Source organism: Cnephaeus nilssonii, assembly GCF_951640355.1.
Source record: "Cnephaeus nilssonii genome assembly, chromosome: 21".
NCBI lineage: Eukaryota > Metazoa > Chordata > Mammalia > Chiroptera > Vespertilionidae > Cnephaeus > Cnephaeus nilssonii.
In genome coordinates, this window is record NC_137092.1 from 9111890 (window position 1) to 9133862 (window position 21973).

Below are 21973 nucleotides of genomic sequence, written 5' to 3' on the forward strand. Positions count from 1 at the left end.
CGGGGCTTTCCGTGATCTGGGCACGAAAACCTCAGTGAGGCGAGTGAAGGAAACGTTTATAAGACCCGCCTGCCACTGCTGCTCTTGCGCAGAACATAGTGGGTGGTTTTGAGCGGCTTTTCAATGTGTTCAAGTGTCTGGGCCTGGCGACCCAGGACGGCCTCTGGGGGGCAGCCCGGGTGGGTCTGGAAGCCAGAGCTCCCCCCTGTGTGGGGGGCAGAATCCAAGCTGCAGAAACCACCAGGCTCAGGGTTGTTTTTGGACCAGTCGGTTCAGGCAAACTGATAATCCCATGCGGTGTGTAAACACATTGGCTCCAGGCTCGGCCTACAGCGAATGCTGCCTTCGGGGAGGGCCGTGGTTAGTGGGGTCAGGGGCCCTCCGTTACCCACCCCTCGGGCTCCATCCTTCCGTGGAGGCTGTCTTCCCTCCAGGTCCTGGGGACCCTTGTCCTGTAGTGCGGAGTCGCTCTCCAGACTCCACGCTGGTAGAGACAAAGCCAGCTTCCCAATGCCCCGCCCCCCTCCTCTCTCACCACCTCCAGGGCCAGCAGGCCTGCGCAGCCCTAGGAGAAAGGGCCCCGGAACTCTTCGTTAAGGGGGGCCGGGATGGCTGAGGCCCTGGCACTGGTGCCCAGTGAAAAGCCACAGACACAGGTCGGTGCGAGGCCTCTCCCCCGGCAGGCTTTATCTGACCAGAATGTTCTGGTTGGTGTTTCTTTAACATCAATCTTGATTCCAGTTGCAGTAGCGTTGATAGGAAAAGTAGGCTACATTTCATCATGCTTTCGCCCTAACCAAATTCCTCTCGTGCCAAAGCTCTCAACGTTTCTAATGCGCCCTGTTTGGGTTGGGGTGAGGGTGGGGTAGGCCACCGAGAGTTACGGAGGAATAAGCATGATTATTTGCTTTTTATGTCAGAGGGACCATTTGGGCCAGCTCTCATAAAAACTAGGGTCAGGGAAGGGGTGGGAAACAAAATTTCCATTTCAGGGTAAGTGCTCGCTCTTGAGAGGAGGCAGTTGTGCTTTCAGAGAAAATACAAAACAGACAAAAAAGTCACAGGGCAAAGTGGCATCTTGAGGCTGGTTGGAGTCCTGTTCTGGGCTGTAACCTGGAGTCTCTCTGTCACCTCCATGTCTCTGTCATCTCCATGTCTATCACCTCCATCTCTCTCTAAGGCAAGATGCTCTTGATGTTGTCAGCATTGATTAGCACCTGTCCCCCCAAAAAAGAAGACCCCCCTCCGGGGCACTGGGTTTCTTGGAGGCAGAGGAGGCTGGTAAAGGTGAGATGACACCTTCCCCCTCCTCCCGCTCCGTGTCCCCCTTCTCACACCCTCCTGCTCTCCTCTCCCCTGTCGGCTCCCCTGTTGGGGAGCAGCGGGAAGGCACTGTTCCCCTGGCGTCGCCCACCTTGCCTGGTGCATTTGTGTCAGTTTTCGCTCCATTTACTTGTGTCTTTGCTACCCCCACCCTCTCTCGGAGATCCCATGACCCTGCCCACCTCCGGACACTTGTGAAAATCACCCAATGAGGACGAAAACATCTTCCAGTTTTTTTCAGGGCAGGTCTCTGACTCCCCGGAGTAGAGGCTGACATCGGAAGGGGCTGTGAGGCCCTCGGTGGGTAGCAAGAGTGTCGGAGACCCTATTACTTCCTCGGGTAACCAGGTCTTCCTGTAGGAAGCGGCTGGAGGAGAAGCTGAGGACCAGCCGTTAGTACTAAGGCAATCTGGACATGAAATCAGATCCACTGCGACAGGCCTCATGTGGTTGTTTCGTTGCAACTCTGCCGGAGAGCGCCCCAGCTTTTGCAGATCTTCCCCTAGCAGCCGGCCAGCCTCTGGGGTCCTTGGTGCAAGTCTCCTCCTGCCTACAAAGCGAGTGGGTCCCCCCAGGACGGAGCCTTCTGATGAGGCCCCGCAGACGCCCCGAGTGGAGCAATCAGGGCGCATGCATCCAGGCCGGGGGGGCAGGTAATCCAAGGATTAGGTAGCTTGGGCTCTGGAATGCAGAACAAAGTTGCAATCCAGCAGGCTTCCCTCCCTAATCGCTCCCAGTGTGGGCTAATATCTGAAACCAGTTAGCCTGCCCTGAAGCGGTAGTGCCGGCTGGGGTGGGCTGAGGGCTCCAGGCAGGCCTTTCAGGGGATTCAGGGGCTGCTGCAGGCAACACCCCCTCCCCCTCCACTACCCCCCGGCCGGCCCCAGACTTGCAGATGGTCACCCTGGGGGAAATGACCGGAGTGGGCAGCACACAGGATGCTTCCAAAAATTTAATAAATAATGATATTTCTTTAAAACTGTATAAACTATAAATTACCATGCAGTCCTTATAATTTAAAATAATTTACAGGTTGAGGTAGGGAGGGGCCCAGGAGAGGGTGGAGGGAGCTGGGGCGGGGCAGGTGTGCGGTCAGGCTCTCCTCCCGGCCTTCCTGCTGAGCACACACACGCAGGCCGTGTCTATCCGGATGAACCGCCAGGCCGCCTGCTTGTCGTCCATGGTCAGAGCCTTGACGAAGGTGTGCGTCGTGGTGCAATACGAGTTCCAGTGCTTGGCGTCAATGCCCCGGCACCCGCTGTCCACGGGGTTGGGGTCCCGGCACTTGGTCTCGAAAAAGTACTGTTTGAACACACTGTTGTTGATGTTCACCTCTCCCAACACCATCACCTCCTTGCCCTTGATGTCCGTGGCCGTGGTCTTGTCCCCCACCCACACGCTGATGCTGTCGCACACCGAGAACTCCCCCCGGTGGAAGATGGGGTGGGACGCGGAGCGCTTGCTCCTGTGAGTCCTGTTGAAGGAGGTGGCGCCGCCGGCCTCCAAGTCCAGCTGCTGGGTGTCTGTGGCGACGGGCGGGGGCTGCGTGCTGAACAGCACGCGGGGTGAACGCAGCCGCCGCTTCTTGAAAAGCTTGGGGTCCACGGTGATGTTGCAGGTCTGCCCTGACACCCTGGCGGCTATCGCCCGGGCCGGGGCGCTGCGGGCTCTGCGGAGGGCTGTGTCGAGAGAATGCTGCAGGCTCGTCCAGTGGGCTTGGGGGACGGGGTGCCCTGCTGGGACATCGCTCTCTGCCTGTGGTTCTGCCTGGATGCCGATCAGAAGAGCTGTGATCAGAGTGTAGAACAACATGGACATCACGCTATGCACCTGAAACGAGGCAGAAACGAGGGTCATCCACGGCGGACTCGGTTGCACAAAGGCAGCGTCTGGGTCGCGCAGAATCGGCCTCCCCAGAGGATCACAAGGAGGCTTCACCCGGGAGGCCCTGGGCAAGGGGACCCTGGAGATGACCTTCAGCCGGGACACTTTCGAGAGTGAAAGGTTGTGCCAGCAGCAATGACACTGGGACCACAGGCATAAATAGGCCTGGCTCAGACACCCGGATATGAGGTCATCCTCTCGGGGGTGGGCTTTTCCAGGAAGGGGCAGAGGCCCTGAAATCCTGCCCTGTGGCCTGGTATGAACGTGGAAGCATCGCTCACAGAATCCCTGGAGCTCTCTGCCTGCCAGCTGGAGGCAGCCGTGAGCGGGCGCGTGTGCGCACGCGTGTGCACCGGGAGGCAGCGGGTGAGTTGGCCTCCTCTCCCCTGCCCAACAGTGAGTCCTGCCCAACAGCTTGGCTCCCCGGGACGGCCGTGGGCAGGGCTGCCTGGGACACGTCCGGAAGCCTGAGCAAGAACACACACCCTCCTCAGAGCCGCCGCGCTGTGTCAGCTCTGCGATCCCGTGACTCTGAACACTTACTATGAATCCATGAAGCGTCGTGTTTGCCAAAAGCTGTGTGGCTCTGAGACCATCTCAGTCAGCCGGCCCGTCTGGTCAGCCCTCGCCTATGACGTGATACTGATAACATTTCCTTTCTGTGTGTTGTGAAAACTTTTCAAATATGTTCACTTCTAATTTCTCATCAGTCTGTGAGTTAGGTTACGATTTATCCTCTTTCTCCCATATACGAGGAAAGTGATCCACAGAAAATCAACCAAGAGGCTGAAAGTCACTAACACACACTGGAACAGAAATAGAATCCAAACCTGGTCCTTGACTGAGTGAGTCCACCCTTCCATGCTTTCCTCCCTCCCTCACTTTCTCTTTCATTCTTCAACATGTCCTTGCTTTCTATTATTTGTTCTTAATGAGAATAGATCAAGTGGCATAATCTAGCGCTCCCCAAGAGGCAGTGCAAGCCCTGAGCATGAGCCAGTCGCCCACCAGTAACCAGCCCACCCCCATGCCCGGGTCAGTTAGCTGTGGCACTAGCTCTCTTCTTGAGCTGGTGAGCCTCTGTTCACACACGCAGATTCACATCAATTGTCAGCTCCTGTGAAGCTTCCCCAGGTCTTCTTAGTAGGGTAAGAGCATCCCCTGTAGAGGGTGTTCAAATTTCTAAGTCTATCTCTCCCCCCATCTCTCCTCCCCATGCCCATGGGTCCTTCTGCTCCCTGCCTGCTTGTCCAGCCTGGCACAGATACCACCTTCGTCTTGAGACATTCTCAGGTCACCCTTGAGAAGTGTGTGTATGTGTGTGTGTGTGTGTGTGTGTGTGTGTGTGTGTGTGTGTTCGTGTGTTCTCTCCTACTTAAATCAATGTAGTGGAAAGAACTCTGCATTGGACCTGGGGTTAGAAAACCTTGTTTGGATTCGAGCTTGGCTACGTGTTAGCGAAAGGAAGTCACTAATCTTTCTGAGCCTTAGTTTCCTTATTGACACAAGTGGGCAATAAACACCATTTCACAGGGTTGTTGACAGGATTAATTGGGCGCTCATAAAATCCGAGTTAACGCTGAGTCCCTGTCATATCCTGTGGTCAAAGACTGCATCTTTCTGAATTACATAGCTGCTTCTTCACTCCCGAGCTCACTCCATCGACATCTTGTCATGCACCTTGTTTTCCCGCCATCAGGCTTCTTTGTGAGCCTGTCCCCCTACTGGCTGTGCCACAGCTGGGTCACGGCCGCTAGTCACTCCATCGCTGGGTGTGCGCCTCCCTCGTCGCCTGCCCGTGCGTAACCCTACCACCCTCCTAGTGCTGCAGATAACCGTTTACACGCCTGTCTCCCCAAGGGCACGTTAGAAGCCGTGCCATTTGCATTGAAATATTCTGGGGCCATGGGCACTGCCTGGCAGGTAGTAGGTCCTCAGCAACTATCAGGAGAAGGGACGGAAGAGTGAACGGAGATGGCCAGGGCAGCTCCCCATCTGCCTTCTGTGCACCACGGTGCATGCTGGGATTTTGTGCATGTGGCCAAACCCAGCATTCCTAATGCTGTAAGCGATGCATTCCGCTCGGTACCGTGCTTTCCTGCAGCTGGAAATAGACAGCTCTTTGATCAGATACCAAGAACAGGACCGTCACATTCTTTTCTCTTTGGTCACTTTGAAAACACTTGTGTTTGCTCCAGTTCTCCAGCCGGCCGTGCAGGGGGTTGGGGCACGTCTGGGCTTCTGACCACGCCTGGTTCAGTGGCCAGTGGCCAGCGGCTGTTAGAGAGCTCATCACTCAGGTGGCAGCGAAGTTTACTTTTGCCCCTTTTCATGCTTCATTCCTCTCTGCTTCTTAGTACACGAATCTCATTAGGTAGATGGAGGGAGAAGAACTGAAACATATTCATCCCTCTCTATCCAAATTAGAACTTGGATAAGGAAACGAAAGAAAGGACTAAACTGTAGGGTTTTGATGGGAATGAGGGCCATATTGCTCCCTGTTTCCCATTTCCAAGGGTTCCCATCTCACTCCAGTCTCCCCGTTGGTGCTCTCACCCTCTTCTAAGGAGTCACCTGAAATTGCTGTGTGGTCCATGCCTGGAGACTGACACCTTAAAGCGAGGCATCTGAAACAGTCCCTTGTAGGACCATCACCTCCTCCTCTTTTCTCAACCACAGCAGCCCAGCGGGGGCCCCTTGCTGATTACGCAGCCGTCCCACAGCTACTGTCTCCTGACACCTCTCCCCATCCTTCTCTGCGTGTTTCTCCGCGTGTCGCTGTCTCCGTGCCTGGGCCACCGTTCCTTCCCTCTCCAGCCCCAGACCTGGGCTCACCACTGGACTCTGCTCTCCCTCCAGCCCTTTCGGTTCTGGTTCAGTAGCATCTCTTGAAACTGTAATATCTCCCCTCTAGACCTGGACCCTCTCTCCCTTCTCCCAGTGCCTGCTATCCCTGGCCGCCCGATTCACCCTCTTAAAGTGCTGCTCCGATCACGGCCTGCTCAGAGCACCCAGCAGTGAGTCAGTTGTCTCATGAGCCGGTGGGACTGCTCAGCCGCACGTCAGGCCCTGCCCGCCTTCACTGCCTCACACATTTGGCATCCCGGGTAAACAGAACTCCTCCCGGAGCGTCTGCTCTGTGCTTCCCCGCCACTGGCCTTGTTCAGCCTCTTCTGTCCCAGGCATACTCCCCGATGCCCCTCTCTGTGTCTTTTCTGCTCCCGTCTCGGCTGGCTGGACTCCTTCCTGTTGTCTTTTAACACCCAACGAAGATGCCACCTCCCCTGGGGCGCTCTTCCTGTTTCCAAAGAGATAAACTCTCCCCCTTCTCCATTTCTAAAAGCATTTTCTCCAGTCTCTTATCACAGTTGTGTTCTTCTCTTATCATTCCTTCTAGAAGGCAAACTCCCCGAAGGCAGAACATCCTGTCCATCTTTGTTGTGACAGGTGACCTCGCCCCCGCAGCTAGCTCCGCTTCTAAGAATCTGTGTGTGGCCGGGTCTCCTCCCTTCGGTGCTCCTTCACTCCTCCCTCTGAGTGGTAACGTTTAAGGTAGCTTCCAACTGTGACCTTTGAGTTTAAGCAAACATAGTCACACTTTGGAGACATGGTGGGTTTAGTCTAGGACGACCACCATCAAGCGAATATTCTGGTCCAGCAAATAACACAAATTTTTTGGGTTTCCCAGTGCATATAAAAATTATGTTTACCCTATGCCACAGTCCACGAAGTGTGCAATAGCACTGTGTCTAAAAATACCATGTATAACACCTTCCTTAAAAACGACTTCATTGCTATAAAAGGCTAACCATCATCGGAGCCTTCATTCAGTGAGTGGTAATATTTTGCTGGTGGAGGGTCTTGCCTCGATGCTGATGAAAACGAAATATCTGTGAAGCGCGCCAAAGCGAAGCGTGACCCAGCGAGGTCTGCCTGCCCAAAGCTGCCCGCTCTGCTGAGCGGCCTTGGCAAAGCTCTCACAGGCTAATGCTACATCTCAGTCCACCGTCAGCGCATAGCAGTGGGCCTGGGGCGTGCACTCACGGCGGGGATTTGCGTCATGGACAGATAGTTTCATAAAGATTTGCTCTCATTTGAGTTTCAAAGGTGTTATTTTTTAAAAAGTATTTATTTGATTTACAATAATGTGCCCCATAATCTTTTTAAATTAAAAAAAAAAGTCTTCCTTTTAAAAAAATCATCAATAGCTAAAAAAAAAAAAAAGGAAAGAAACCGGTGTGTTTTCTATTCTAGTGATATAATGCACAACGCACAGTTTATAAAAGTACATTCTCTCCTTAGCTGAAGTGAGCCCGGCGGGATTTTCATCTTATTATTTTTAATAACAACCTTTGAAATGATGACAATCCTCACCAGGCTCCACTAAGCGGAGCCCCGTGAGCTGAATGACCGATTGGTGGTGAAGATAGGCTGACTGTGTGAATGCTCCGTGATTGTCCTGCTCCCCCCAGAATGGAAGATAAACCACTAAGAGTGGGCGGGGGGGGGGGACCCACCAGTGCCTTTTATCCAGCTACTAACAGGCTGCCCAACTCTTTTGTCCCTTCCTGGACCAGGGGTACCTCACACACGGCAATAAGAAGAGACATTACTGGCACCAGGTGAATGAGCTTTGCATAGATTTTGGCCTCATCTGAATAGGGGATGAAACTGCTGGGCAGAGCTAAGCAACTGGCCCAAATAGGAGGGCCGAAGGCACCCAGAGGCTTGGCTACCTGCCTTTGGAGGTGCGTTGCGGAGGGGAGTAAGATCCTTCCTGCCTCCAGGGGCTAGTGCCAAGAGCTCTTAGTGATGCTCGGGCCAGAGATTGCATCAGTGAGCCAAGGTCACTGCGTGCTAGTGAGAGAGGAAATTCTTGTGGCTGAGGAAATCCAGCCTTCTCCTCCTCCTCCTCCATCTCACTCGCCACATTATGACAGTGGGTCAAGGGTCATGTCTTGTTTTACACTCGGCCTCCGCTGTAAATGTAAACGGCTGCTGTCTTCAGTTGTAGACTCAGACGCTCTCAGTGGTCGGGGCCTGTGTGGAGGGTGAGGGATTCTGTGGCTCCTCAGCTCCCCGGGGAGGTAGCCCCGAGGCTGCCGCGGAGAGAGGCACTGACGGGAGAAAACCCAGCCCTTTGCTAGCATTTCCCAGGGGCTCTGGAAGGGACGTCAGGGGGTCTCAAGTCCACAGGTGCAGTGCATGGGAATTACCCGGAGAATTTGTTAAACCACAGACTGCTGGGCCCCTCCCCCCGTTTCTGATTCGGTGGGCCTGGGGTGGGGCCCGAAAATCTGCATTTCTCACAAGTTCCCAGGTGATTCTGACGCTGCTGGCCTGGGGACCACATTTTGAGAACCACTCATCCAGTTCCATCGTTGAACTTGACAGAGCAGAGAAATGGGCCTTGAAGGCTACGTGACCTGGGGTTATGCAGCGAGTGAGCGGCAGACTCCACAGGTGCGCCCTTGACGTTGCTCAGCACTTTCCAGGGGACAGAGACCTGAAGCCCCCCCACACGTCGTAATTGCTGGAGTCCTGGGCTGGGTTTACTCAACCCCCCGACATCAAAGTGAAAATTCCTTTCAACAGACCGTAAGTCTTACCCTCCTTGGGCCACAAATCCAGATACCGGAAACATTCGGATATTTAGTTATTTTAAAATCTAGTTTATCAGGTTTCTGGGCCTCCTGTAAACTTGATCCGAAAGTGCTTAAAATGCCCATGGTGGAAATAAGCAGCCAGAACACGCTGGCACGTGCGGGCACCTGTGGATTTATTGGGCACTGCAGGACAGAATGGAAACAGAATCTACTGATCCTTGTTCTTAGAGACCCATCTTAAAATGAATGAGTTGAGATCCTATTATCATCTCTTGGGCTTAACTGTCTCGTTAACCATCACAACAAACTGGGGAGGTGGGCCGTATTATTCCCATTTTGTAGAGGAGGAAGCAGACACGGTAAGAGTAACTGGACCATGGGCACACACCTGGAGGGAAAGGAACTCAGAGCCAGGCCTCTGCCTCCAGATCTGGGCTCTCCCCTGGATCCTTCCCATGGCCAAGGGCATGGGAGTGATCAAGGACCTCGCATCCCACCAAGGCTGCCTGCACAGAGAGACCAGGAGCTTCGTGGAAGGTCTGTCTATGTGAGGCCCTGTGTCCCGTCACTTTAGTGGTGGGCGCTCAGACTCCCAGCATGTCCCTGGAAGCCCTGAGAGCACCGGGACTTCCTCTCCCACGTGGGCCAGGAGAGTCACATGTGTTGGAAACCCATGATCAGCAGTGGGACCCAACGCCCCTTCCTCAGCCTGGGGCTCATTTCCAGCCCTCCCGGCAGCTCCAGAGCCAGGAACCATGGTGAGACGGACACCCCTGGTGCTCACCTCAGTGTGGCCAGGACGGAAAGCTGCTTCCTTGGAAAAGCCGTTATTGGGCCCGGACTCTGAGCTGAGCTTGGGTCCAGCATGCCATCCAGCCACCTGGACTGCACGACCACGGGCCAGGACTCTGTGGGAGGAAAGAGCTGGCATTAGATGGGCCCTTCGCCACATTCTCAGGCAGATGGAGAGCTGTGCCCCAGGCAGGAAGGGAGGGATGTGCCAACAGGACAAACCCCATTTCCCTGAGTTCTGGGATTTTATCAGCATCAGAGCTCAGGAAGGAGCTGGAGCCCAGCTTCCCAAACTGCTTGGGGCTGACCTTGCACAGACCTACGGTGGCATCTGCCTTTTGTTCTTATGCCAATGCTTTTGGTTTCTGCTGGGACACAGTCTGGCTGATCTTATGCCTAGCATAGGTGCTTCCAATCCCATGCCAGAGTCCTGCTCCAGCATACCCCTAATCCAGCATCAACATGGATGTTATTGTGTACAACACACATGTAGATGCAGTAGACCCAACTCTGGACCAGCCCAAGATAACACACAGAAGGAAAAGTCCTGACACTTGAGAGTAAATTGGTGCTTTGATGAAAATCCAGGCAACCTGACCACTTGACAGATAACAGAGAGCTCTACAGGGCTGAGATGGGAATCTCAAGAACCATTGCACAAGCCAAATTCCAGGAATCAGAAGCTATGGAGAGCATTCAAAGAGAAAAAAATGCTACCCAGTTTTAGGTTGTAGTTCCTGGAAGCAATGGAAGGTTTCTATTTTCTCACTTGTGTAAACTCTCTCTCTCTCTCTCTCTCTCTCTCTCTCTCTCTCTCTCTCTCTCTCTCTCTCTCTCTCTATATATATATATATATATATATATGTATGTATGTATATATATGTATGTATATATATATGTATGTATATATTTGTATATATATTGTTATTATTATTCATTTATTCAGCAATATTTCCTGAGCACCTACTATGTGCCAAGCACTATTTTAGGTGCTGGGGACACAGCAGTGAATAAGACGACAAGGTCTCTGCTCTCATGGAGCTTATAGTCTTGTGTAAATAAATAAGGTTATCTTCAAATTCTTCTTATGCCATGAAGGAAATACATGGGGTGTGATGACAGTGGGCAAGTGCAAGGGAGTGGCGAGGGGCTACTATAGACAGGATGCTCAGTGAAGGGTTCTCTGAGGAAGTGGCCTTCACATTGAGATCTGAAGGATGAGAAGGAATGAGGGAGAGAGCATTTCAAGCAGAAGGAACAGCAAGTGCCAAGGCCCTGAGGTAGAAACAAGTCAAAGTTGCCGAGCGAGTAGGGAAGAGTCCTAGGAAATGAGTTGGGATGAGGCAGAAGGAGCGAGGTCTGCAGGGACATAGCTGGGAACTATGGTTTTATCCTAAGGGAAATGGAAAGGGAGTGAAAGGATTTCAGCAGGAGAGTTACATGACACTCTTTAAATGAATGAATGAATGAATGAATGAATGAATGACTAAACTATTGTGTCTGCTGCAGAATTTGCAGGGTGTGGCAACTCTACTAAAAGAAAAGAACTATAGAATGACATTGTTACCCTTCCTGTCTATATTCTTTCCAACCCCCCAAACTCCTTTCCCCATCAAGTCTTTTTTTTTTACTGTGGATCCCCACCAGTTACCTTCCTTCAACCCCCCTCTCATTTTGTGCTACAGAAGCAAATACCAATGAAGACACGGTGGCCCCACGTCCCTCACATAGAGGAGCCGAGGACAGAGAGGTAGAAGGGCCCCCGAGTGGTTCTCCTGCTGCTGGAATCATGAGCTGGGGTGCTTCCATTCCTCTTCCTTACCCACTTTGCTCAAAGTATCCTTTTTGCTTTGGAAGTACCAGGAAAACCTTCCTACTCAATCGGGGTTCAGGCCTAGAGAAGCACACTTCCTCAAAGGACTCTCAAAAAGGTTACATTCTGCAGCAAAGAACATTTCCGCTCTCTCTGGGCTGGACTTAGCACAGGACAGGGAGGATGTCACGTGCCCCAGGCTAAGAGGTTGGCTCTAGGGGGTCTGGTTCCATCACTTGTGGGAAAGAGGATCTGATCTAGTCCACAAACTCTTTTTTAAGAAAATCTTTATTGTTGAAAATATTACATATGTCAGGGTACCAGAAACGCTTCATTTTGGTCCAGTTTGCTCGCCTGCTAGGGTAGGTCACTCAGTATCTTTAAGGAGCTTCCTCCGACATAGGACAAGGAACTGCCACAGGTGATAGCAAAGGTCCCCTCCTGCTCTGATCGTCTGTGACTCTATGAGCGTTAATGTTTTCCAGCCCACGTCCCTACCGGGTACGTGACGAACGCTTTCCCCCATTCAAACACTGGAATTCCTTTATTCCACTAATTAAACATTAAACCTGCAAGTGTCATGCCAGCTACTGTGTTAGGTGCTAGGGACACAAATAATACAATATAACATTTAACCTCCAAGAGCAAATAATCTAGAGGCGAGGAAAGGCCAGCACAGGAACTTGTCACATACTTAGCACAACGCGATAAGTATGATGGGTAGTGGACGTGATATGGAAGGAGGACTTAGTCTTACCTGGCCAGACTCGCCAGAGACATGTGTTCCTAGAGGAAGTAACAACTGAGCAGGGTTCTGAAGGACGAATAGGAGCTCATTAGGGAAGATGGGGAGGAAAGGCATCACAGAGCCTCAGAATTCAAGAACCGGCAAGAGGTCCAACGTGGCTTAGTAGGGGGTTGGGGTGGGGGGGAGGTGAGAGGAGTATGTGATGGGCCTTATACAGAAGTAGGTGCCTATGAGCTTGTAGAGTTCACTGCTGTGGCCCGCCCGCTGACTGCAATTTCACAAAAAGCCTCCACTTTTTATCTAGGGAACAACCAGGGACGTAAGAGTGACCAGAAATATTCTGGGTATTCCTCTATATGCCAGGATGGCCTCCAATGGGGCCACAGTGTCTTCATTGATATTCCACTATATGCCAGATGATTAGAAGAAGAGCGAAGTTCAAACTAAATAAAAAACACTACAACCTCTAAGCAGACCTGCCTTTCTGGGGGCCAGCTATAGACCAATCACAGAAGGTTCCCTGCCCCTATTTCAGCATTCTCTGGGCTACGCTGCCTTGGTGCATGCCTGAGTGTTGTATCTGAGACCCTGTCTAGCATCTCCCATGCCTTTGGCCTTCTCTTGTTCGGTGCAGGCATAGGTGGCTCGCCACTGGAGAGAGAAGTCCACTGTCCAGAATTCTGAACCACTACGTGATGCTCACAGACATGACTGCCATTGTTTTCAGCCTCCTGCTAGTAAAGGGTGGGGCTCTAAAATTAAATCTGATTTAAATATTACCAGTTTCTAATGCAAAAAATATTAGGAACAAACAACCCAAAGGCATATCTATTTTTAAAGCCCTGTCTGTTCTCGTGAGGTAATCACTTCATCAGATGGCTCTCACACTTTTATACGTGCATGAAAATAAATCCCAGCTCCTCTCGGGACCATGCTCTATTCCTTCCTGTCGGGCACAAAGGGATACTGGTGAAGTCTGCTGTGCCGCTCCTGGACCCGGACAGCCCTCTCCCATCCTGGGCCTCATGCTTTACAGCAGTGATTCTCAAGGTGTGTACGTAGGAGTGTTGGCAATATCTAGGAACTTGCTAGAAATGCAAATTCTTAGGCACCTCCCATCCCCGAGTGTAAGCCTGCTAGTATGGTCCTCTCTGTTGATGCGTACCCAGCATCCCCTTCACTTTTTTAAGGCCTCAGCAATATTTTGGTCAATTGTAGCCAAGAAGCTTAGGTTAATGGCAAGTTGTTCAAAATCCACTCAATACGTAGTTTAAGGAAACTGACCCTCTGCTGGTAGTTTATCAGGAGGGAAGGGCATTGGCTCAGCTACGGCAGCCTAACTTCCACCAGCACCCTCCAGAGCCCTCCATGCTCGCACTCTGTGCAAGGTTCTACCTCCCTCTTGGCTCCCAGTTTCTGCTGCCCTCCGTCACCCCAAACCCTCTATAGCAGTGGCTCTCAACCCTGCCACACACTGGAATCATCGGGGGTGGGGGGAGTTTTAGGAGCTCCTGACACCTGTGCCGCCTCCAGAGATTCGATTTAACTGGTCTGGAGGGCTACCTGGGTCTCAGTTATTTATAAAGCTCCCAAGGCAACCCCAAGGAAAAGCCAGGGCTGAGAACCACTGCTGTTCAGGGTGAATGGGACGCTTGACATTGACTTCGATGAGCTAGTAATTAAGAGAAATTATCAAGAAATTAACATGGCTCAGCAAATGTAAAGTGCAGGTGTGGTCACATCATTGGCAACAAGGTGTGAGAATACAGCTGGCAGACTCTGGGGGGATGCCGTCCCTATTTCCCCTGCCACCCCGCCCCCCTACTCCCCCCGCCCCCCCCCCCCCCGCCCTCGTTGTCTAGATGTAATTGACATTTGTGAATTGGAAGGTTTTCTTTTTACCCCTTGCATGCCATTTAACATGTTGTTTGATGTTGGAGCTATGGTTAGCTTATTATTAAGTCCAAGGATTATCGGCTGACATTTTTTAATACCAAAGATTTGGGGTTGCTTGACCAAAAAGATCTCTTGGATGACTCTTCAGAAGTAATGGCCAGTTCCGAGAGCAGCTTACACCACATGGAAGATGCTAGAGCGCTGGTGTGAAGTGCAGGCTCCTTTCTCCGGCTTCCACCTGCTGGTGGTCTGTGAGCTTGGAAAACTCACTAAAAACGTTGCGCTTAAGAACACATTGTGGAGGGCGTCATAATTGTTTGTGCTGTTGCTGTGGTTTTCATTGCTGTAACCATTCCCTTTAATTCTCTCCTCTCTCTGTTAGTTCTTATTCTGAGCCTCTACACAAAGAGAACATTTGGAGTCTTTTGCGTTGCATGTCTGTTTTCCTAATTTTTAGCCTAATCAGAAGTTTTCTATTATGGATTATGACTGTGAGGTTTGCTGAGTAGGAGCTCTTTTTTCTGGAAAAAAAATTCAATTTTGGCCATTTCGAGATGATCTGATGTGTTTTAACTATTTAGTGGTTTTGGCACATCCAGTAGGAAAATAGTGCATCTGGCACCGAGGACTTAGGAAGACATTAAAGTTCAGCAAAACCTCTATTCTTTTTCACTGGAAATTTCAATAATCACCGTTCTACAGGGCCTTGCCACACACTTCCCTGAAAAAGGCATGGTCCTATGGCTCTCTTGGAGATTCTGGGATAAAGTACAAAACCCTTCCTGGCATTTCCCAAGAGAGTCCGGCAGCTCAAGGAAGAATCTATCGTGGTTGGTTGACCTTGAGCTTCAGAATCAAAGAGCATTTGCTAGGAATGTGTATGACACCCTGGGGTGTGTGGTGGGCCAGTCTGTGTGGCATTTGCCTGGCTGAATTCCTGAGCTGTGCAATGCCAGCAGCACAGAAAGGCTTTCACCGTGTGGGTACTTCCAGCATTAACGTGGTCGAAGATAAGACATCAAACACACAGCGACCTTCTATTATAGAGCTGAGGGCAGTATTTTTTTTTTTTGCAGGAATATGCTGCTAAATAACAGTCATTGTAGTGCAGCCCATCACGTTAGTGAATTCCAGTAATAAATCTGTAATCTCCATTGGAGTGTCCAAAACAATCCAACAGTTTTTCAAACTTTTCTGTGACCCTTCGAAAACATCTCCCGGGTTCCAACTGGCTGATCCTTAAACCACACGAAAAAGATCCATTTCAGCTCTGCTTTTGGCCTCTCCCTGCCTGTTGTTCCCATATTTGGGGCTCCGCGCAGACAGAAGTACTGGGGGGGAAAGCGGACTCTCAGGTTGGCTGGAGTCAAAGTGTCTATCCAATAATACCAGCACCTATCGGGGTCCCCAGCCCACTGCAGACCTCGGGGGACCCCCTGGGATGGAATATGTACATGAATGAAAACAAAACGTTGCCAGTGAACGTGAACTCAGATCCAAGCTCTTCATCCTATTTGTTTTATAGGATTAAATGTCCTCAGCTCTTCTTGAGCTAACCTCTTCCTCTCAGTGTGCGGTATGTTTTCCAAGCAATGGGTCAAGCAATGTTACAACATATAAGTCTATAATGCAATTCAGATGTAATTTAAGAAGGTCAGACAAGCTGAAGTTTCATAGTCCTGAGAAAGACCAGGAAAAACCCTGGTTTAACAGACGCAGTGTTCTGGGGCTTTTAAAAAAAAGCAGGCAGTCCACCCTTCAGTAAAAGAGGCATGCAGGACAAGCTATGGGACTCGACTATAAGGATCCCAGTAAAATGCCACCTTTACTTTTAAAAAATGTCCGTGAGGCGAGGGCATTTCTGTGTCACTGCAAAAACTGGTGCATCTCAACCAGCCTGCATCCGGGAAAACGAGGACCACAAGTAGCCAGCCCCAAACACCCCGGGGGGGAAACCGAGTCCCAAGGCCACGTCACATGCCTTCTGACTCCACACCACTCTGGAGCGACAGCTGCCACCGTGTCTCCTGCTCCCAGTGTATGGCTTTGAAACTCTCCCAGTCCCAATGGGCTCCTACCACACAGGGACATACACATCTGGTGAGGGACTGTCGGAATGGCATCGGTGTGGTTAACTGCCCCGAAGGGCTGTTTGAGGGGCATCCTTAAGCTTCTCTCAGGGAGTTTCACCTCGCTCTTTGACTGTCTCAGGAGGAAAGGTCAGGGGAGGTGGAATCCTGCCGTCCCTTCTAAAGTCACTGGAGTCTCACATAATTACATTTCAGAACATTCCCAGTCTTCTAGTGTTTCTCTCTTTAGGTTTTACTTGACTGTGACATATACAGAACAAACACTCCGCGCTAGGAAATTCACTCCGGAGCTCACAAGAGGCCCACAGAGTGTATCTATCTCCAGGGACCCGGCACACTGTGGGCAATTAGACAGTCAAAGGTGGGGCAGAAGTTTTCCCCACTCAATCATGATAGTGGTGGGGCGGGGAGGGGAGGGAGGGAGGGCACTGATGACTCTGCAGTCCAGTGGCTTCCCCTGACAGACGGGCCAACAGAAGCTCGAGGCCTGGAGCTGGTTGCATCCCAGCCCCACCAGTTTTCAGCTGGGTGACCTTTAGCAAGTGACTTAACCTCTCTGTGCCTCGATGTCTCCACTCAAAAATCAGAATAATTATACCTTCCACACTGGGCTGTTGAGAAGATGAAATAGAATAAGCATTTAGCCCAGTGCTTGGCACCTTGTTGGTGCTACTTAAATACAAGGTGTCCCCCAAAATGTATACATACTTTAACAGCTGATAACTCACTTAATTTTCACTCCTTTTCAGGTTTAACTGATTTGAAATAATGGGTGAAGCCATGCTAAGCTTTGAACAAAGAAAATTTATCCTTAAGTGCCACTAGACTTTTTTTATGGGGATAGATAAAAGATAAAATTTACAGTACAAAACCGGCAACAGTTCACAAATTGAGGGCACACACATATGAACGCAATGATTCTCGATGCTTGTGATTCCACGGCTTCACGGTAGCAGCAGTGCCTGGACCAGAGCGGTCATCAGCTTGAAAACATTGGGGAAAAATTATTCCTTTCTGTGGATTCTTTTAAATGTTTCAAGTGAACTGTATGTTAATAAACACTGACTTTATAATCAGTCAAAGTGGGTAAACAGGCTTGGGGACACCCTGTATTAGCTATTCTTAATATCATTAAAGGCAGTCAGCTGTCATCAGGCAGCGAGTTCCTGACAGGCTGGGTGCAGAATAGAAGTGAAGTCTGTGTCCAACCCGTGTCCCCATCTGGCTGTCTCTGTGCTTCGCGTCCCAATCGTGGCCGCAGTGGCTGGCCGTGCACATGCTCAGTGGCCCCATCTGCAGCTGCAGGACGATTATCTGCAATCATTTGCCAACCAAGATGCTGAGTAGGATACTGAAACATTTGCCTTTGAAATGATCCATTTCCTTCAGCCCTGTTGCAGTCAAACAGAGGAAGCTGCTCGCTATAACTAGTTTTGGGGGCGGGGGGGGGGGGGCGGCGGCGGCACAGTGTTCTTTGGGTAACACAAACACTTGCCAGGACCCATAGAGTTAACAGCATCTTAGCGTAGGTACTTGCCGCCTTCCAAGAGAATACATCAGGAAAGTGTCCTCATTGTCAAATTTATGCTCAACGATCCAGGGATTTGGGACACATTTAGGCAGCAGCTGGATGGTTGACTTCTTGAGATCTTTGGTGTTTTTCTATCCATGAGCCGGTCCTGGACTGGGCACTTAATGATTGTTTACTGAACAGAACTGAAAACTCTTCACACAGCTGCACCCAGCTTATTCAAAGTGAGTCACTATTTCATATTATATTGGGAAATAACAAGTGGCCCTACTTTATATTCCTGGGTAACTGAGCCCCCACCACTTTGGCAATGCGGCATTTCACTGAAGGAGCGCGCCCCCTCGGAGGGCTGACAGGTGCACTGCTGAGGAGCTACGAGACTTAGCTCAGTAGACCTCCATTCCGCCTTCATCACGGGCACTAAACAGCACTCACAGGTGCTGGACAAAACCAACTCCTTCCTGTTTCCAGTTTGCTTATTTTTCTTGTCCAGAATTTCTTTGGAGCAAGCTCTGCTCCAGCACAGCCGCTGGTAATGTGCAGTCCACTGGGATGGCAATCACCTCATTGTTTAGTTACCACCCCTGGAAAGATGAAAAAAAGCAAGAAAGAAAGCAGAGCTCACACATACAGAAGAGGGTGGAGGCTGCGGGATGATAATGAAAACCAGTTGCTAGCGTTTCACTCCTTCCTTTGTGGACCAGCCGAGCTGCTGGCACCAGGCCTCTGTCTGTGAGGGAGCTGCACCTCCAAGGCCTTCCAGGGACCCGCTCCACCCTGTCCGTCAGGAGTGTCACCCTTTGTCCCAGGAAGGAGGGGGCTTGACTGACCGCCCCAGCTCCCTCGTCCACAGCCACCAGGCCATCTCCAGCTCTCACCATCTGTCTCACCCAGGCCACTACCCCTCCTGTGTGATGGTGCGTTGACCTCGGTTCTTTCCAAGCTCTGCCTAAGCCAGACTTCGGTTCACTGTGTAGGGAGGTCTCTCCTCTCTAGTCTGCATCCTGTCCACCTATCTGTGTCTAGGACTTGCAGCCCAGCTTTCTTTTTAACTGTTTTTACTTTTCTTTTTATCCCACAGACCTGGTTTCCATATTCCTAAAATATAGATTCACACTTTTTTTTTTAGGATAAGAAACAAAAATAAATAAAAATTTAAAAGTAAAACAAACAAAAATTCCAACAAACAAAACCCCAAAACCTACAACCCGTAGAACAGTGTAGATTTGCCAAAGCACGTCTGTTTGGCTTGCACTGTCCCTGAGAGAGGAATCACCTCCAAAGGCGCATGTTATAGTTATGGACAAGATCCCTCCTGCCAACTGCTCTGTGCTCAGTAAGTCTGAGTACCCCCCTCTCTACGCACTTCTCAGATCTACCACAGCATTTATACACGCCCTGTTCAGGTCCATAGAACATGGCAGCATTATCTCCATCAACCACCACTTCCATCACCATGACTATGACCTCCACCCCCATCATTGCCTCACCATCACCACCACCATCATCTGCTCCAACACTTCCTCCCATCACCATGCTATCAGCACCTGTTACCACCACCAACATGACCATTTGCACTGTTTTACCATCACCATTACCACTCCCACCTTCAATACCACCATTGCAACATCACTACCACCACCACCACCACCAAAGGATTAAAGAACTTCTGGGGTTCGAGAACTTGTTCCCCAAGGCCTCCTCTTAGGATGTCAATAGAATGAGCAAGCCTGGGGGTCACTTAGTCTCTTCCAGAGTAGGTAGATGAATGGTTTTGGTCCATGTAACGCCCAACTGAACTGGGTCTATTCACGAAAACATTGCTTTCCTGTATATTCTATTATAGTATATCCAGAAACCATTCTGGAAGCTGTTTTTTATTTTCTTTGTCCTGATATATTTTTGTGTTAACTTTGTATTCCCAATAATGTAGATCTCAACATTATTCAGTTTAGACCTTGATACAATTATCTCCAAAGAGGAATATCTATGACTGTCACAAGGACATTATGTGTACACACACACACACACACACACACACACACACACTCACTCCAGAAGGTAAATGAGGAATTATGGGCCTTGGTCCTCCAAAACGAGGCAAGTTCTTTTGTTTGCCTGATGCAATGAGTTAAGGATAAGTGCACAATTTTTGCCAATCACTTTTGAGTTTTTCTGCGTCTTCGCCCCTGGAGACAAGTGGATTTGTGCTTAGGTCTGCAGGGAGGAACGGGCTCTCTCTCACCCCTCCCCTTGGCCCTGACAAGACTGACTCCCTGGCAGTGATTGGCTCCCACTTGAAAGAGGGGCGTTCCCTGAGAGTTAAAGGCCAGGCTCTCTCCTGGCCCTTCTGCCCCAGCGGGGATATAGACCCACCAGCTAACTGGCCTAGGAGGCAGGCTTCTTTCTCAGCCACTTGTTCAGACTGAGTGGGGAGCTGCTTCTTGTAGGGCCATGCGGGTGAGTATGCCAACACTGGAAGTTTGAGCTTGAGCCTGGGGGAGAAAGGGCAGGGGTGGGATAGAAATCCCTAAGGAGCCCCCTGAGCCTGTCTGAGAGGTAGTGATTAGGATAGAATTACCTATATTTTATGTGTAAAGTTCAATGTAATGTAATATGATGTGTTAAAATATATGTTAAGAACTTCCCTAGAATAAGCTGTGGGTTAGAAGTGAATGCAATTACTACCACTGATAACAACATTTATTGTGTTGTATATGCCAAGTGCTATACTGGGGGGCTTTCTATATATCCTCTTTTAAAATACTTACTAAAAATCTTCTGAGGTCAGGATCATCCCCATTTTATAGGTGAGGAGCTTCAACTTAGCATGCAAAGCTACCCTGCCTAGGGGATGGCAGGATGGAAAAAGCCCAGGTCTCTCACTCTCTGGTCCTCTCCCCTTCACCCCGCTCTGGACTGCTCAAAATCTGACCACGCAAAGGAGCAAGGGCTGTGTTCTCTGGGTTTTGCATTCGAGGGTCCATTTCTGCTCCTGTGATATGGATAATGCATGGGCAGGATTCTGCATGTTTTCTATTCTTGACTTGACTCATTTCTTTTTAGAATCTAGTACCAATTTTCTAATTGTATTTTGCTTTGACTCCTCAACTTGTCTGTCACCAGACCCTCCTCGCTTACAACCTTGAGGGCGACCACAGACCATGCTCCTTCCTCACCAAGATACTCTATCCACCCAGAAACAGCTTCTTGGAAGACCCACGGTTCTGGCAGAAATGTAGGCACAGAAGAGAGATGCTTAGAACGTGGGGTTGTTTCTTACTGGGCAGTTTATAAACATAGGAATGTGGCTATTCCATTTACTATCCTACATTTTCTGGGTAAGATTTACTGTGAATTGTGAGACCAGAGAGGGGGTTTGAGGTGGGGGGCACAGCCAAGACAGGATCTGTTCAGTCTGGACTGGGGTGGGATTCTCTGTTGGTTGGCATTTTGGGCGTGAAGACCAAGCCTGAGGCTGATGGAGCCAAGTGGGGTCTGTTAATATTGCCATTCATGGACATGCACTAGAAAACCACCTCATGCATTTACAGGAAAACATCAAATGTAATATCTTTGTTGAGTTTAATGAGAACCAGAGTAAAATTCCAGTCGCCAAGAATAGAAACTTACCCTAATGATTTCATTTTTAGTCCAAAATATACAGTGTTTTCTCTGCCTGCTCTGCTTGTCACTTTCTAAAACAAGAAATTACCCAGCGACGACTTTGGTTTGAGGGATGGGAGGGAAGCGATAAACACTGAGCAGCAATGCAAAGAGATGGAGTGTCGAAGGGCCTCGGTGGACAGGCATACAGAAGCGAGTTCAGTTGGTGAATCGTTGCCTTTATTCCCCAGGACCCTGTGAATCACTCGGTCAGGGTTCCCTCGTCCAGGCTGTGTGCTCTCGGCAGTGAGCACTTCATAGAGCAGAAGTGAGTCAAAGGCAAGAAGAGGAGGTTGAGTTACCATCTGTGTCTTTTTCAGGCAGACATAGTTGTTTTCATTGTTTCATCTTCCAGCAAATGGTCCTTTTTTAGAAGAACGCGAGTCTCAGGCTGTGAGAAAGAGACAGGACACCTAGACAGAAGAGAAGCTGTTGGTTCTGATTCGTCATATTGAGTCGAGGAGATGGTTTAGATTAGGAATCATGCTGCTCTGAGTGCAGCAGAATGGTGGTTTCCACTTTACGAGCTGGGGTGAAAACCTGGCCCACCAGCCTACTGCCACCAGATGCTCTTTGAAAGAGACAGGGCCGCTGCCTTTGAACTTCTCAGGAATAGTGTGAGCA

General features: G+C 50.2%; 1 protein-coding gene across 2 annotated transcripts in view; it reads right to left on the reverse strand.

Annotated features, from left to right (window-relative positions):
* Positions 1 to 2274: 2274 nt before the first annotated feature.
* The window catches only part of NGF (nerve growth factor), a 48597-nt gene continuing 28898 nt past the window's right edge, over positions 2275 to 21973 (reverse strand). For both annotated transcript variants that reach the window (XM_079760791.1, XM_079760790.1), the window contains exons 2-3: positions 9598 to 9721; positions 2275 to 3153 (exon numbers count right to left, since the gene is read on the reverse strand). In XM_079760791.1, the coding sequence (XP_079616917.1) occupies positions 2416 to 3141 (726 nt within the window). In that variant the 5' untranslated portion in view covers positions 3142 to 3153; positions 9598 to 9721 and the 3' untranslated portion in view covers positions 2275 to 2415. The remainder of the gene's footprint in view (positions 3154 to 9597; positions 9722 to 21973) is intronic.